At 39.3% G+C, this 15,159-nt stretch overlaps 2 protein-coding genes across 5 annotated transcripts in view; both read right to left on the bottom strand.

The window, feature by feature from the left end:
• LOC123976274 (probable ATP-dependent RNA helicase ddx6) overlaps positions 1 to 2,221 on the bottom strand; it is a 14,372-nt gene extending 12,151 nt beyond the window's left edge. For 2 of the 3 annotated variants that reach the window (XM_046058277.1, XM_046058278.1), the window contains exon 1: positions 2,052 to 2,221. The gene's annotated coding sequence lies outside the window, so the exon portion shown is untranslated. Of the gene's footprint in view, positions 1 to 1,683; positions 1,908 to 2,051 lie in introns of those variants that run through there. The other variant, XM_046058279.1, reaches the window with a different exon arrangement.
• A 1,959-nt stretch (positions 2,222 to 4,180) lies between these two features.
• Positions 4,181 to 14,807, bottom strand: lipea (lipase, hormone-sensitive a). 2 transcript variants are annotated; one of them, XM_046058495.1, is made up of 11 exons: positions 14,704 to 14,807; positions 12,217 to 12,464; positions 10,804 to 11,088; positions 10,509 to 10,599; positions 10,242 to 10,387; positions 9,954 to 10,139; positions 9,247 to 9,399; positions 8,993 to 9,137; positions 7,636 to 7,863; positions 6,549 to 6,940; positions 4,181 to 5,106 (listed from the first exon to the last, which is right to left on the bottom strand). In XM_046058495.1, exons 2-11 carry the CDS (start codon positions 12,454 to 12,456, stop codon positions 4,840 to 4,842), a joined length of 2,133 nt encoding a protein of 710 aa, XP_045914451.1. In that variant the 5' UTR covers positions 12,457 to 12,464; positions 14,704 to 14,807; the 3' UTR covers positions 4,181 to 4,839. The 2 variants fall into 2 exon arrangements, with proteins under 2 accessions (XP_045914451.1, XP_045914450.1); XM_046058494.1 differs by lacking the exon at positions 14,704 to 14,807 and adding an exon at positions 14,488 to 14,620.
• Between the last annotated feature and the right edge of the window lie 352 nt (positions 14,808 to 15,159).

The raw sequence follows: 15,159 nt of genomic DNA, 5'->3' as shown, positions 1-15,159 counted from the left end.
ATGAATGCATCTGTCCTGTGTTTATTTCAGAGGGCATAAACACGTATCCTCCTCCTGCAATAACACAGACCTGCAGGCGGCTGACGGAGGAAGAAGTAGATCTCTTAAACGGGTAACTCACACTTTACATCTTTACACCACAAACTTAACATTTTTGGCCCACAAGGCTGAGCAGGAAGAACACAGGTTAACCACGGGGTCTTAAAAGTGTTAAATTTGTTAGCGGCGCACAAACTGTGGCATCCAAGCTCTGCGCGAATCAGTCAGTTGTTGGGAAAGAAAAGAAAAGGTCTCTAACGTGAGTTAGAGTTAGTTATCCTTATTTGTAGAGCACTTTTCAAAAACAAGTTACAAAGTGCTTTAATAAGTGTAAAGAATAATACAAAAAAAAAAAGATAAGAGCATGAAAACATTGAAAAGACTAAAATACAGATTAATATAAAATTAGTAAAATAAAATAAAAGGCATAAAATAAAGTCAAATAAGATCGGGAAAGGCTCTCCTATAAAAGTATGTTTTAAGAAGGGACTTAAAAGAGTTCACTGACTCAGCCGACCTGATTTCCTCGGGCAGGCTGTTCCAGAGCCTCGGGGCCCTGACAGCAAACGCTCTGTCCCCTTTAGTTTTCAGTCGAGACTCTGGAACAGACAACAGACCTCTGCCCGAGGATCTCAAGGTACGTGCTGGTGCGTATGTGACTAAAAGGTCATAAATATGACAAGGCGAGAGGCCATGAAGAGCTTTAAAAGTGATCAATAGAATTTTAAAGTCAATTCTAAAACATACTGGGAGCCAGTGTAATGAAGCTAAAATAGGAGTAATGTGGTCATATTTCTTTGTTCTGTTTGAATTTTATCAGATCGTTCCCCACCACCAAGTCTCGTCTTAAAACGGATTTTTATTCTTTGGCGTCTGTTTAGGCACACTAACTGTCTTGTTTATATATCTTTTTGTTGTATATCATAAATTGATTGGCCTTTTTATTATTGCATAATTTTGTTCAGCACTTTGCTAAATAAAATGATTGTTTTGACTACCTATGTTGTTAATAATATGGCAACCCCACTGATTTTATTCCAGAACCAAAGCAATTTTAACACATCGCTTTTTTACTCTGGAAACTTGTGATGGGGGTTTGTCATTGCTGACATTTAAAGAATATAGGAGCTGTCGGTTTCAGCGTTACTGGAACATAAAGCAACAATGCAAACAAGAGTTAGATGCAACATTGATAAAATAATTATCAAGCTAGACCTCACAACAACAAGGGAAGGATTCAACAACTAATTCGCTAAATGGTTTGGTTTAAGATTGCACAGGTGAAGTTGCCAGGTGGCAGCATCTGAGACAGATTAGCGAAGCGCAAACTGCCAGGATTTAAAATAAAACACTGATCTACAGTAAAGGCTCTAGGTCTGACTGAAACAAACATTATATATATATATATATATATAATAATAGCAGTTTATATCGATTGTCAAAAACCGATGCTCAGACCATGCTAATTAACTTTAGCGTCCGTTTTCCATTAAGATAACGTTAAACGTCAATTTACTCCCCCTCCCAGTTTTCTAAACCTTTTCTGCAAAACAGTTAACATAAACTTTAAAATATTCAAACCATCGCCGTGGCTGTGATAGATTTTTACCCATCTTCCCTTTTAAATCAACAACTTAACGTTACCTTTGGCGCTGCGTCTCAGGAGAAACAACATTAGCAACGTTAAGCTACGGAGTTACAGCTAAGCCAGTGTTAGCTCTACGCTAAGTCACCGCTAAGCCGCTCAAACTCCCGCATTTCGGACTTTTGGTAACGAAATACAACAATATATGTGTAAAGTGTAGTGACAACAACGTTACATATATTTCACGTTACGTTATTTGTAAAATTATCGTTAAAAGCTACGAGGCACAATTAGTAAGCTCGATAGCCTCGAAGCTAATTTAGCACAAATAACTCCACTCGCTAACGTTAGCATTGTGCTAATCAGCTCACAACAACTCCGGTGTTTTTAACGGAAACTGGACGTTTCCATGTCACCGCAAACCTACCTTAGTTTCTTTGTTGTTTTACAAGAGATGCTCAGTGTGTGGTTGATCAACTACTTTCCTTACAATTCGTTTTAATAACTGAATTTTACTTGAAATAAATCGCCTCTATTGTGTTTCTTCCTTTAAATCAACATGGTCGCCTTCTTCTTCGTCTTCTCTTCCTCGGTGTCTCTCTCCTGTTTATTAGATGCGAGATTCTACGACGTTACTGCCACCTGCCGTCACACCTACTTACTGCTGCAGGAGGAAGTGCTCAGATTATTTTGTACTGTCTATGGTACATTTTAAAATAAATCTGTATTTTCAAAACTTTGTTCTCCATTAGATTCGATTAGATGAACTTTATTGTCTTGGGCCCATCGTGTACATTGCGGCTTCGCATACAAGACATACAACCACACGTCAACCCAGAGAGGTGCTGCAACAGAAGAGAAGAGATAACAATAGACTATACATGAATAAAAATCCATGTTAAATATAAGTAAGATAATATATAAATGTACCTTTCCACAATAAATAAATACAGCTGTTAATAATAATTAAGCTAAAAAAACACAAAAAAACTGCAGACCAAGATCACCTGGAGTTACAATACAATATTTAACCAAACTGTGTAATCGTAAGACCTAAAAAAATCTGCCCCTTGCCTTCACCGAGGGCTTTGCTTATTGAGTAAAGAAACTGAGGTGGGGAGGAAAGACAGTTTAAAACAATTACCTCTGCGTCTACTAGCTCTAAACTGTCTTCCTGATGGCGTTTATAATCAGAAAATACTCCATGTGAAGGATCATCTAAGATTTAACATCAGCACACTCAAACAAAGACTGAAGTGACCGCTGTATCCTTAGTGCTGCCAGAATATGCTACTTGAGTAAAAGCACTGCAGTGATAGTTTACTTTTATGCCAGTTAAAAGTATGCTGGCATAAAAAACAGCTCTCAAGGAAAATATAAAGGGAACTTTTACAGGACCATACAATTGCATTTACATTGTTTAGATTCTTATAACTGGAAATCAAATATGATTTATGTTTTTGCTTTTAAATTTTTGGACATATTTTTTTGAAATAATTTCAAGCAAGTGTTCCATTAATTTCTGTCCATCATGAAAATCAATAAGAAGTATCTTGAAACTTCATTCTATTATCTAGGCATTTAATTTGTCAAAGATACATTATTGTTGTGGAGAGAGTAGGTTAAAGGGCAGAGTTTATACTTAATAATGACAAAGTACATGCAGACTTGATGTTAAATATGATCGATTACATAACTAAAGCTAGTTTCAAGAGGATGCCAATAGATTTTCATATCATACAGAAAAAAAATGGTATTAAATGACCAAATTGTTGTTTGGTTTTTGAATCACACGTACAAATTCTCATGGACTGGCCAGCGTCATGACCCGGAAATGTACAATATATCTTGGAAATATTTTTATACCTTACAAAAAGTTTTATTCTAAAGTCTCGAGAAGGTATTTGTCAAAAATCAATCATGTAAAAGGTTTATTTTCACTCAAACCTACCATTGTCACCAACCAACACAAGAAAAGAACAACATTGTGACTTTTGATTTGGACCTCTGCAGACAGGGAGGCATCTTTTTCACCTCCTCAAATTTAAAGTATGTTTGCACCCCATGTCAACATCATTGACAGCTGATAATGAGGAGTTACCAGTAAGAAGATGCCGAGGAAGAGGGACTTGGTACCAGAAAAACCTTTCATACCTTATGTGAACTGTGCGACAGGAGCGAACAGTGCAAACACTTGGTGTAGAGTTACCATGAGGGATGGGACATGTCAAGCGGTGTTATGAACTCAAAGTCAGAGGTTAATCTGCCAGTATAAGTGTTATGTTTGAGTTTGACATGTGTTGACTGTGTACAATAATAATAGTAATCATCCACCTGTGAAACCCAGTTCAACAATGTTTCTACACAACATATTTAAAAATAACCACAATGGCTGATTCAAATACATAATTTCCGGTTAACAGGGTCAAGAGGTTCATCGGGTTGTGCCGGCAGGAGCTAACACACTAACACTTAAATGTCCCACTTAACATCGTGATGTACCTTTTCAATTCACTACTCAACATATATCAAATAGGTTCAAATAAGCACACGCAATCTCTGCAGTTTTGATTTAATTCAGACTTTAAATATAACACTGTGTTCAATATATTAAGAATGAATTTACAGTATTAACACCCACATACAATGCTGGTAAATACAAGGTGAAGGCCTCCTTATCAATATGTTGTAAACACATGACAAACTGGAAGAATTATATTATACATTTAAGCCAAATAATAAATCATAACCATAATCCAGTGCATCTGAAATGTGTTTCCGGTAAACCTTAAATCCTGGTCAGTTTGGTAATGTAGGCAAAGTTTCTCTACATACACTACGCAACATACAGCAGCACTTTAAAGTCAAGGCACAACAGCTCCGATTCCTGACATGTATCAGTTAAGAGATTGCTACGAGGGCTGGTTACGGTGACGTTTCTGTCATAATATTCATAATGTGCATTTGATTTGGATCCTAAACACGTAAATCTTGTTAGAAAAATATTTAGTTATTTAATTTTTGTTGATTAGGATCATATTATAGCTGGTGCCTACATAAAATGTGCAGTATAGGTCGTAGTGCCCCTAAGCTTCCACAAGTTTTACAGCTTGTGTTGCGTCCTCATAATTCTTCCTGACTGGTTTCCCTTTCTTACATTTATTGCAGCTCTCTCACCACATTATGTCAATCAAGTCCCATAAATGACAGATACATCAGCCTGAAGGATTGGTACTCAGATAAGTCTCTTCCAACTTGGATCGTTTGCGAAGAGCAGGCATCGGGTTTTCTTGCTGAAAAATCTTCCTCATTTGCTCCACGCAGATTTCTGCAGCGACTTCCGTCTCTTTGGCAAGTTGCGATAGGCTGAGGAAGCCGTGGGGAAGGTCCTCCACCACCGTCAGACTCACAGGCTGGCCCATGTCTCGCAGCTTCTTGGCAAACATCACAGAGTCATCCAGCAAGGCATCCAGAGCAGAGGCCTGTGAGGAAAGAGGAATTAGGAAACAAGAACAGTTATTTGGAAAACATGCAAACTCTACAGGGACTAAAAGGAGGAGAGCCTGACTGATACTGGATGTTTTTTTAATACTGTTTTTAGCTTTTACATAAACACATTCTTGGGGAGAAATATCTTCCTCTAATGCTCCACAAAGTTCACCAGCTAGTCATTAACTTTGTCAGCCTGTCATTTTTTGCTGAGCAGTTAGCATATAGTGAGTTCAATCAGAGCTGTTTCACTGAAAACTGCAATCAGTGAAAACTGGGTTGATGAAAGTGCAGAGGTCTTGGCCAAAAATAAATAAATACAATCATCCAAAACAGACTAAAAGATCCAGAGAGCTGAGGGGAACTAGAGTTTTTGTCACTTCAATGTGATCCAAAGTATTATAAAAACAAACCTTGATTAGTGCAGCATGGTATGCCTCGGAAAATGGAGTGCAGAAATGTTAAGCTGTATGCACACCAAATCAGGCATTGTGGCAATTAGTGCAGTGTTGTGTGGTAGTGTGGCTGTGTTTATTTGTGCTTTAGAACGTAACTGCTTTGAAACAATCAGAAAATAGTGTTTTATTTCTGTGATTCACCGGCTTTCTTGCTACCACAGCTCCCTCTTCTTCATCCACTCTCTAGCTCGCTTGACCTAAGTGCAGCTTAAATGCACGACCCCTATTCAAATGAAGGGGACTGGTGTTTTCACCACGTGGCCTGATTTGCCGTGAATACGGCCTGGTTTGCATGATTTGTAGGGAAAAAAATAATAAACATGCAAAGAGTACAGTAATCTAAAATCTAAAGAATGCTTAAACAAAAAACTGTAAAACTTTTGAAATGCCAAGGGCTGGAATATGGTGTCCAAAAGCAGCCGACACTTTGGAAAGGAAATTTTGGGAGTAAAATACCAGATTAAATTACCAGCATCTGGCATAAATGTCATTAAGCTATGAACTCAACCCAGCCATGTTGTAATTTTGTACAAATTAGTAAAATAGTCTGGTTCCAGATATGAATTGCCACCCATATCTCAGGTTTGTAACAAACCTGAGATATGGGTGGCAATTCATATTCATTCAATGATAATAATCATTATCATTATTATGTTTGTTCAGAGAGATGAAATAATCGTCAATAAACAAATGTATGTGTTAATAAACAAATGTCAATTCAGCCTGATAATCAGGCTAATAATTTTTAATAACCTCTTTAATCTCATGATTTGAGACCTGAGGTACAAGAAGATGTTCTGCTGTCCTCCGTAGTAATCTATGGAAAGCCCATGTCAAAGTCTGTAGCTGCTGAAGATACACACCATGTTGAAAATAAATGAGACTAAGTGGTTAACTGTGAAATTATTAAACAGTATTGCTAGAAAATATAGACTCTTCCACCCTCAGCCTCCTTTAGTTCTTCTTCCCTCGCTTACCACTATGTGTACAGGTGGCAGGCCTCTTAGCAGGTTGTTAGGAGCCAGCACGGGCGACACAAACGGGTTCCTGATAATGGGGGAGGACGATGGACGGATAAAAGCCAGGCACTCTGAGCGCAGGGGTTCGAAGCCCTGTGGGTAAACCGTGTAACCTCCACAGTTTGGTGTGGGGGTGTTAGTGGATACCCTGCGAGTTTCATTGCTCTGGGAGCTTCTCTGCGTTGATGACGGTAAGTGCAAGCCCCCTGAAGTCAGCATGGGGTTCAGAAAGGACTGGATCCAGTTGGAGGCTCCCTGTGTGAGATCGCCAAGAAGCACAGCTGTGTCTCTAAACTGATCTCTCAGACTGCTGCTTCCCACTGCAGGCTGCACCGTCTGACAGTCTGCTCCTGGGAGGGAGATGATGTGACGACACAAAGAGATGAAATATATTTAGAGAAAAAAAGACACCTGTGAGAAAGAAGCACCGCCACAAAAAGGGTTATTTACAGCTTGAATAGGTGAAGATGGTGAGATATGGGATCTTAAAGAGATATACAAAATTGAAAAGCATGAGCAGGTGAAAACTTTTGGCGGGAGCTACGCAATAAATCCCAATTACTTTCTTACTGTGAACACATTTGACATGACAACAACACACTGTCATTTCTCAATTTGCTATATTTACGTAGAAGCATGTTTGGTCCTGTTGTGTAAGATCTACTTTAAATACAGGCTTTAACACAAGTAAAATACTTTTCACTGACAGTATATGAAGTTACTTTCATAACCACATAGAGCCAGTAAATGTGAGGTAACATAATCTAGCAGTGCCTGATTATACAGAATATTTAAACCAAATATAGAAATCAATCTATACAGATCGATTTCACTGCAAATGTAAAATCATAATTCTGTTTACACTAATGTAGGTAACGGGAAACAAAGCGATTTCCTCATCCACAATGACATTAACAGTAAAGTACATGATCAACAAGCGAGTTCAGAAAAGCAAAAGGTGCTGGAATGTGCACGTGTTAAATGAAGCATAGAGCAGCACAAGCCTACTGTTGTGCCCACACGCACATCCCGTACGGCCACATACCTCCATAGGCATTGAGGCACTTTGTGAGAACACCTAGAGGCAGCAGCGGGTCGATGAGCGTGAGCAGGCGGGAGGGCGAGGCGTCAATGGTGAGATTGGTGGCGGGGTAGGCAGCCATGATGCCGTCAGGGATTCTGATGCCGCTGGATATGATCTTCATGGACACAGTGATGCAGAGGTTTCCTCCGGCGCTGTCACCTGCCAGACAAACCCGCTCCGCTGTGGAGCCTGAGACACACAGACACAACTACTAGTATCTACTACGTCTTTTACATGTGTTGAAACGATAACCTGATTTTAGGATTAGGATTCTTTTCCATTAATTTCTTTTTTTGTGTACCCTGACTTTGAATTTTCGACAGTTGGTTGGACAAAACTTTTTGTAATTTTTAGATGTCACTTTGGGCATTTTTCATAATTTTTTGGCTTTTTTTTTTTATAGACAAAACAATAACTCAAAACATAATTAACAGATACATATATAATAAAAATTATCATTAGTTGCAGCTCTAATAATTCTATTTAACCTTTAATCCCATTATCAGTTCTATACTGTCCCCTCTTTATTACTTTTCTCCACCTTCTCTCTAAGTTGGCACATGTAACACTTCCCATCGTCAAACACCGTACAGATAATTCACAGGCCACTTTGAGTTTATGTGTGTCTCCCCCAGAGCCACTAATATGAGACAACCAGTAACACCACGTATGACACCACTGTGTAATGTGTGCCACGTACCTTTGCAAAGGGAAAACAGAGCATTTATTAAGGTGTATAGATTCTCTATTGCTTTCTGTACAAATGTAGCCATGTAAAGACCTGCTTGAGTGGATACACATTTGCATTTTTACACAGGAGCATGTTTGTTGCTGTGAATTTACACAGATAGTTGTACATACAAATTTACATATATTTATAACAAACGCTCCTCTCATTTGTGGCACGTTCTGTCTGTAAGAGGCATTATATATAACGACTGCAAGTAAACACACAAGTGATTTGATCACTGTATATTCACATTGTCACCAACATAAACTAACACCACCACAAATGTTTTGATTGCTTTTTTACTTTTATTTTACTAATATTCTGCCTTTTTTCTCCTGCTGAATCCTCTTACCTCTGGGTATCTTTACAGTTTTCTCTCTTAGGTTTATTATTCCAAAAAGGCCCAGAAGAAACTGATTATTTAACAGATCAGTATATATTTGTATAAACAATTTTGTCTCATCCTATCTTGTGTGAAAATATATTGATTCCTCTTACAAACTCGATATATCACCTAGCCCTAACAAAATAAAAAGACACGAATTCTCCCTATTGTGTCACTACAGTCCTGTGTCATCATATACGAACCCAGCAGATGACAGTTTTTCAGAGCCCAGCAGTAGGCGTAGAAACATTCCTCCAGAGCTCTGGGAAAGGGCGCTTCGGGTGACAGAGAGTAGTCCACGGAGAGGATAGGTACGTTCAGTTCCTTGGACCAAGTCCGCAGATAATTCTGATTTATGAAGGGTTAGATTGAGAACAGATTACACATAGATGTGAGATGAAATGCAAACCATCAAGGGTTAACATCAGCAGCCTTTCACCAGCCATCTGTACTGTACCTCATGGGATTTGGAAGTCTGGGCCACAAAGCCCCCTCCATGGAAGTGGATGAGCAGCCAGGGGGAGCGAGGCTGCCTCTGTACCCAGGGGAGATGGGACGCGGAGATAGTGGAAGGACCATTTTGAGAAAAAGCTAGCAGCTCTTCACTGTCCTATAAAGTAAGTCATAAGGTCATTACTAAAAGGATGCAAAGCAATGAAAACAAATACAAACATTAAAAGAAAATAATACAAGACCACATAAACACAGACAAATAGTAAAACAAAGACATAACCACTTCCCCAGATTATTACAGCATGTCTGACTATCGAGTAAACACCGTTTTATTGATTTAGAAAGGCTTGTATTTGTTTAATGAATTCATTGAGTGGAGGAGGGGCACGACAGACCATGAATAATTTACAGTAAAATATCTGCAAATTGATCACGTTTTTTCCAGTTTAAGAAATCATATTTAGTTGAAATTGTGAATTAGACTTTTTATCCAATGTTTTCAAGGCCTGCTTATAAAAGTGTTTCTGCTGATTGTAATGTGGTCCTACACTGTTTCCAGCTGGTAAGAAAGTAGTTCATGTGTGAGAGAATCATGGCATTGATGTACAACTTTGTTCCTAATATACGTAAAACTATGTCTGGTCCAGATTCAGGTTCTACCAATTTCCAAAGGCCACTATTGTCTTCTATGTTTTTCCCGTGCAGCCTCACCTGTCCTTCTCGAAGCTCCCAGGAGATCAGACGCATGTGGACTGGCCCGGGGCCCCAGTGGGCTATTGGAGGTGACACAATGGCTGTTAGACTGGGGTCTAAGGCCAGTGGGAGGTGTAGAGTCACAGGAGGCAAAGTCAGCGTGAAGTTCACCTGCACTGGCCTAGAAGCTATTCTGCTGAAGCCCTGGACAGAGACAGACAATGACGGGATTAAATAGTTAAAACATTAAAAAGGAAGACTGCAACTAATTTGAGAGTTGGTGGAAGAATATTTGACCCTACTTACTGTTATAAGGCCGGACTCTGTGAGGTTCCAGAAGGACTTCCAGAAATGCAAGTCTAGGTTCTGGGTAATTCGTTCAAACTCAATGCCCCGCAATTCTGGATCAATGACATACTTCCCAGATGTGAGGAGGGAAAGGGCGGCCATACCTGGAAGAGGTAGATTATTTAAAGCATGCACACCTCTGAAAAGGCCACAACAAGACCTTCCATCAATTCACCATGGACAAAAAACAAAAAAAACAAAAACAGACAAAAGAAAAAGACTAACCCAAGCCAGACTGCTGTTTACCATACGTCTCCCCATATGAAATCATGCTTATGACTACAGTCTGGAGGAATGGACGCAGACTTGGTGAGAACTGTGAAAAGAAAAAACGGATAATAAATTATAAGAGCTTTCAAATAATTAAATGAGTGACACATACGTTCTCATAACTAAACCAAAACTGACAGTAAAGCTTCATAAAACATTTTACTTGAAAATGGGTAAAAGTACAAAATTCTAAAAACTGGACAAAAATAAAAGCATGTAGTGTGAATTAAGTTTCTTTTTGCTGCCTGACCTGAAAGCCCAGACAGCGTCCATAGAAACAGGCTTTGTGCATGGAGCTGTACTCTTGCACAAACCTTCGGCTCAGGTCCCCGTCATGCAGGGAGTACAGCTTGCCGGGGTCATTGTCGTTGAGCAGCCGCTGGGCGAGGTGGAGCAGGGCACGCAGCTGGCACAGAGCGCTGCAGTAGGCCTCTATCTCAGACGAATTGTGGTCCGCCCTGAAGAAGGCACTGTTGCAATTACTGGCAATGTAACGGCCCTTGTGAATGATGTGCAAAAGGCAAGACAGCAATACCTGAAAGAAAGAAAAACAGTGTAACCTTTGCTGAGAAGGTAGAGACACTGCATTTGAAGGATAAGGGTGGTGGTATTCAATATTTTTTTACAGTACAGTCCGTGTCAAAGCTCGATATAGTGTAGCTTATTTCTCTGTGCCATAGAGCTTCATTGTTCTCCAAAAAAAAAACAAAAAAAACAAAAGACATAACACATCAAAGAGCCACACTGAAGGCCACAGAGAGGGCAGGGAAGTACCAAGAGACAAACTAACACATTGTTGGCTTTGGTGTTTTAATGAGATTTTTGTCAAAGAGAAAAACACGACCACGACAAGTCTTATCCTTTAATAAATTAAATGTGCGCAGCAAAGTCAGAGAAACTAGGGGCTGGTTAAACAATCTCTGAAAGTCATCTTCTCTGCAGAAAAGTTAGACAGGAAAACATAAAAAGTGCCATAAATGTGAAAACATTTAGGAAATACACAACATTTTCTGTTTTTTGCAGATTACCTACTGATGCAGTTGGACGTGAACACAGTTAACGAGTAACGTATATATTTATGCCAATTGTTTTCATTAGAGGGCTTTTTTTAATGAAAGCTAACTGCTCAGAATTCAGTTGAGTGTTGACATGGACATGAAACATCAATTTGTCACAGTCAGTCATGTTTTGTTTGTGTTTTGTACACAGGGAATTTCCCCTGCGGAAATATCTGACCGCCAACTTTCACTGGAACACAGAGTTAAGTATGAACATCTTGTGACAAGAGGCAACAGGATTTATAGGAATTGACGTCTTCCCACTACCGAGTGCTGAGAGCTAAGCTACCAATCACCTCAACCACACTTTATTTAGTGTACTTAATAGTGTAGTAGGCCTACAGAGCTGAATCTTACATCTAAAAGTTCATTAGTTGTAGCTTCTCATGTGTGAATATTTGCTGGTTTTCTTAATTTAATAGTTTTGAGCTTTGGTTTGTTAGTCTAAACAAATTAATTTGGTGTGTTTACTACGGTTTGGGAAAATTGTAACACACAATCTCCCAATTTTCCGATATTTTAAAGACTGATGATAAATACATTAAATCAACAAAATTATCAATAATGAGTGGAATAATACATCCAGTCAGTGGGGTCAGTCCTACCTTGACCAGGGTGCGGTAGCCATTGCCCGGCGTTTGTGCGTCAAAGTCATAATGATGGTAGACGGCGGTGAAGCTGCGGACCACAGGTTTCAGGGCTCGGCCGTGCTCCTGAATCTGTTTCATACTCGTGACCAGGCGCTTGGCAACAGTGCCATACGGCAAATCAGTAGGCCCACTCATAAGAGAAACGACATCTTCACATACCGTCTCCAAGGCTGCAAACACAACCTGGTAATCCATCTCTGAGGCTGGGAGAGAGAGAGACAAGAGCAACTATTATTAGAACTCAGGGTCGGAGATTTCTTGAATCTCCTTTATATGTGCCTCTGCAGCTGTTGACACAGCAGACATGTGCACTGTCCATGTTGAAGACACGAGACCATCACCCGAAGGCTAAACAGACAGATCTTAATGACCTCATCTCTTACAGCACAACTCATTGCTTTGGTGATTACAGTCTTGTTATCCGGTTGGTCAAGGGTTGAAATTCCAGCCTGGAGGATAGTACTTTGAAACTAGGCCGTTAAGACTAGCAGAATGTGATGGTCTCATACACTGGAGATGATTTTATTACAAAAATAGTCCAGATGAAGCATAAACTATAGGCTCTGAATAAGTAATTCCTCTTTTATGTCAATAAAAAATACAAAACTTGTCTGACTGGAAGTCTTGCACAAACATGCATATCTGTTACATTGATTGAAAAACATGTATATCAAGAGTCTGCTCTCTTCTGCATAACTGACACAGGCATGTGCATTTTTTGATTTGCATGCCACCGTGCAAATTAACTAGAAAACAGATATGGGTTCTTATATGAAGCCTATAAAATATAAGAAATGGATAAATGCCTTTTGGCTTAATCACACAAAGTAAGGGCCCTGTCAGCTGTTATCTAAAAATCAAACAAAAACACAGAGGCTTTATTGCATGTCCCTAAAATTAAGATACTACCAGATGACACTGTTACAGTGTCTCTCATTCTTGGTGCATTAGTGGTTTGTTAGGTATTTAATTTAAATCTCAATTTTCCCATGAGAGTATCATATTCACATTGCCTAGTCCAACCCAAGTACTTTATGCCCATACATGATGGAAATGTACTGAGCTTGCAGCGTGCTGTTCATCGACATTAGCTGTACATGTTACCAAGCTTCATTAAAGCAATCAGACCTGTTGTGGATTTGTGTCAACAGCAGCTTTCACTTAATAAAGACAGCAGCCGAAAGTGAAGTGAGGATCCTGCGCTAGTTGTGCAAAGTTCATAAACACTGGGGATGGTCACAGTTATGACACATGCTTGATTGTGTTTTTCTATTTCTGGTCAGCAGTCAGTGTCTCAACAGCCAGCATTTTTGTGTCATAACATCAAAAAAATGCCTGTCACTAGGCCCCAGGGTGATCTGCATGTGAGCACAGGCAGGGCTTTATCCAGTTCTTCCTCAGTTCTAAAGAGATGAAATGTCTTCAAGTATCCTCAATAAAGTCTAGTTGCCCTTGATTAGAACCTTTCTTGGATAATAAGGACCTGGATAACCGAGAACCTCCACATACTTCTAATCTTATCTTACTTATTTGATAATGTTTTTCATCAGGTCATTTGAATCCCCACAAACAAAACTGAGGAGGATGTAACTTCAATAGTCTTCAATAGTTGCTACAGCCCCAACCACTAATAAAGCGCTGTCTCAGACACACACAGCAGAAAGGATTACTCTTCTTAGTTATATTTTGGTGTCAAACTCATTATGTGACTGCAGAGATAAAAATGATCAGTCAATTTTTAGGAGGTGTATAGCAAAATTGCAGTGCATTATCAAGTATCAATTCACAATACAGTTAAAACTATAAAACAATGCTAAATTAAATGGATGACTTAGAATATCCCGGTATCATTTGTACAGTACAATGAGTTACAGTTTTGTTTTGCATATTTAACTTTGAATCTTACCATTTACCACAAACACACAAAAAAGCAGCAGCAGCCCTTTAAACCAAAACAGCTGATAATTTACGTAAAGCTGCCCACCGGCTGGCCTCTTGTCACTGTCCAACACTGATGTTAGTGTTGCTAGATATCAGTTTTCAGCAAAGATATCAGCTTCTCCTTACGTTACTCTCAAAACGCCTCTCTTCGGGCTTTGGTAGTGTGTTCAGGTGTAACTGCACTCCCGCTAGCTTGTTACCTACCTTCACACAGACTCGTGTTGTTAAAACATCACACACACACACACATACATACATACATACACAGCCGTTATCACTATTTACCGAGCAACCGTTTACTACCCGGGAGACAACTTCACCCACAAGTTACACTTGAAACTGTCGATAACTGTTGTTTTCGGTTTTAGAGCCATGTAAAAACACTAAAAACACAATGACAGTCCGCGAGTAAACGCTACACATGTGCCAAACACGACAGACATGTGTGCAAATGTGTACATTTGTGCGTTGGTGGCGTTTTAAACGAGCTTCGTCACTTACCGGACCCATTAACGTTTCCTCTTCCTTGATCTGTCTGTTTCTGTCCTACAGGATGCTGCGTAACGTGCGGTCTAACGTCACGTGGGCAGTACGCGAGGCCCGCACCGCGCGTGCCACAGCCACAGCCAGCTTAATGAATCAAAAGGTAGGCAAATACATTCACACATAGTAGGGTATTATTATTAATCAGGTTTAGATTTTGGTGATATAAATGTTGTAAAGACATTTTACCCCTGTGAAGCAGAGTAATTTACAACAGTATGTTTCATTACAAGTTCAAGACAATTGTAGCCTAAGGTTAGCCTACTTTATATTTTATTTAATGTACTGTTGGCTGCAAACCAAACATAATAATTTAGTTAGAAAGTTTTTAAAAATTATATAAGTTACTATCTCATAATTTTGATTCACCTTGACTACTTTAATCTTTATCTAAGTCACAATTACGAGATACTA

Source organism: Micropterus dolomieu, linkage group LG09 (assembly GCF_021292245.1).
Source record: "Micropterus dolomieu isolate WLL.071019.BEF.003 ecotype Adirondacks linkage group LG09, ASM2129224v1, whole genome shotgun sequence".
NCBI classification, from domain to species: domain Eukaryota; kingdom Metazoa; phylum Chordata; class Actinopteri; order Centrarchiformes; family Centrarchidae; genus Micropterus; species Micropterus dolomieu.
The sequence above is the reverse complement of the archived record's forward strand: the minus strand, read 5'-3'. Positions and strand labels throughout refer to the sequence as shown.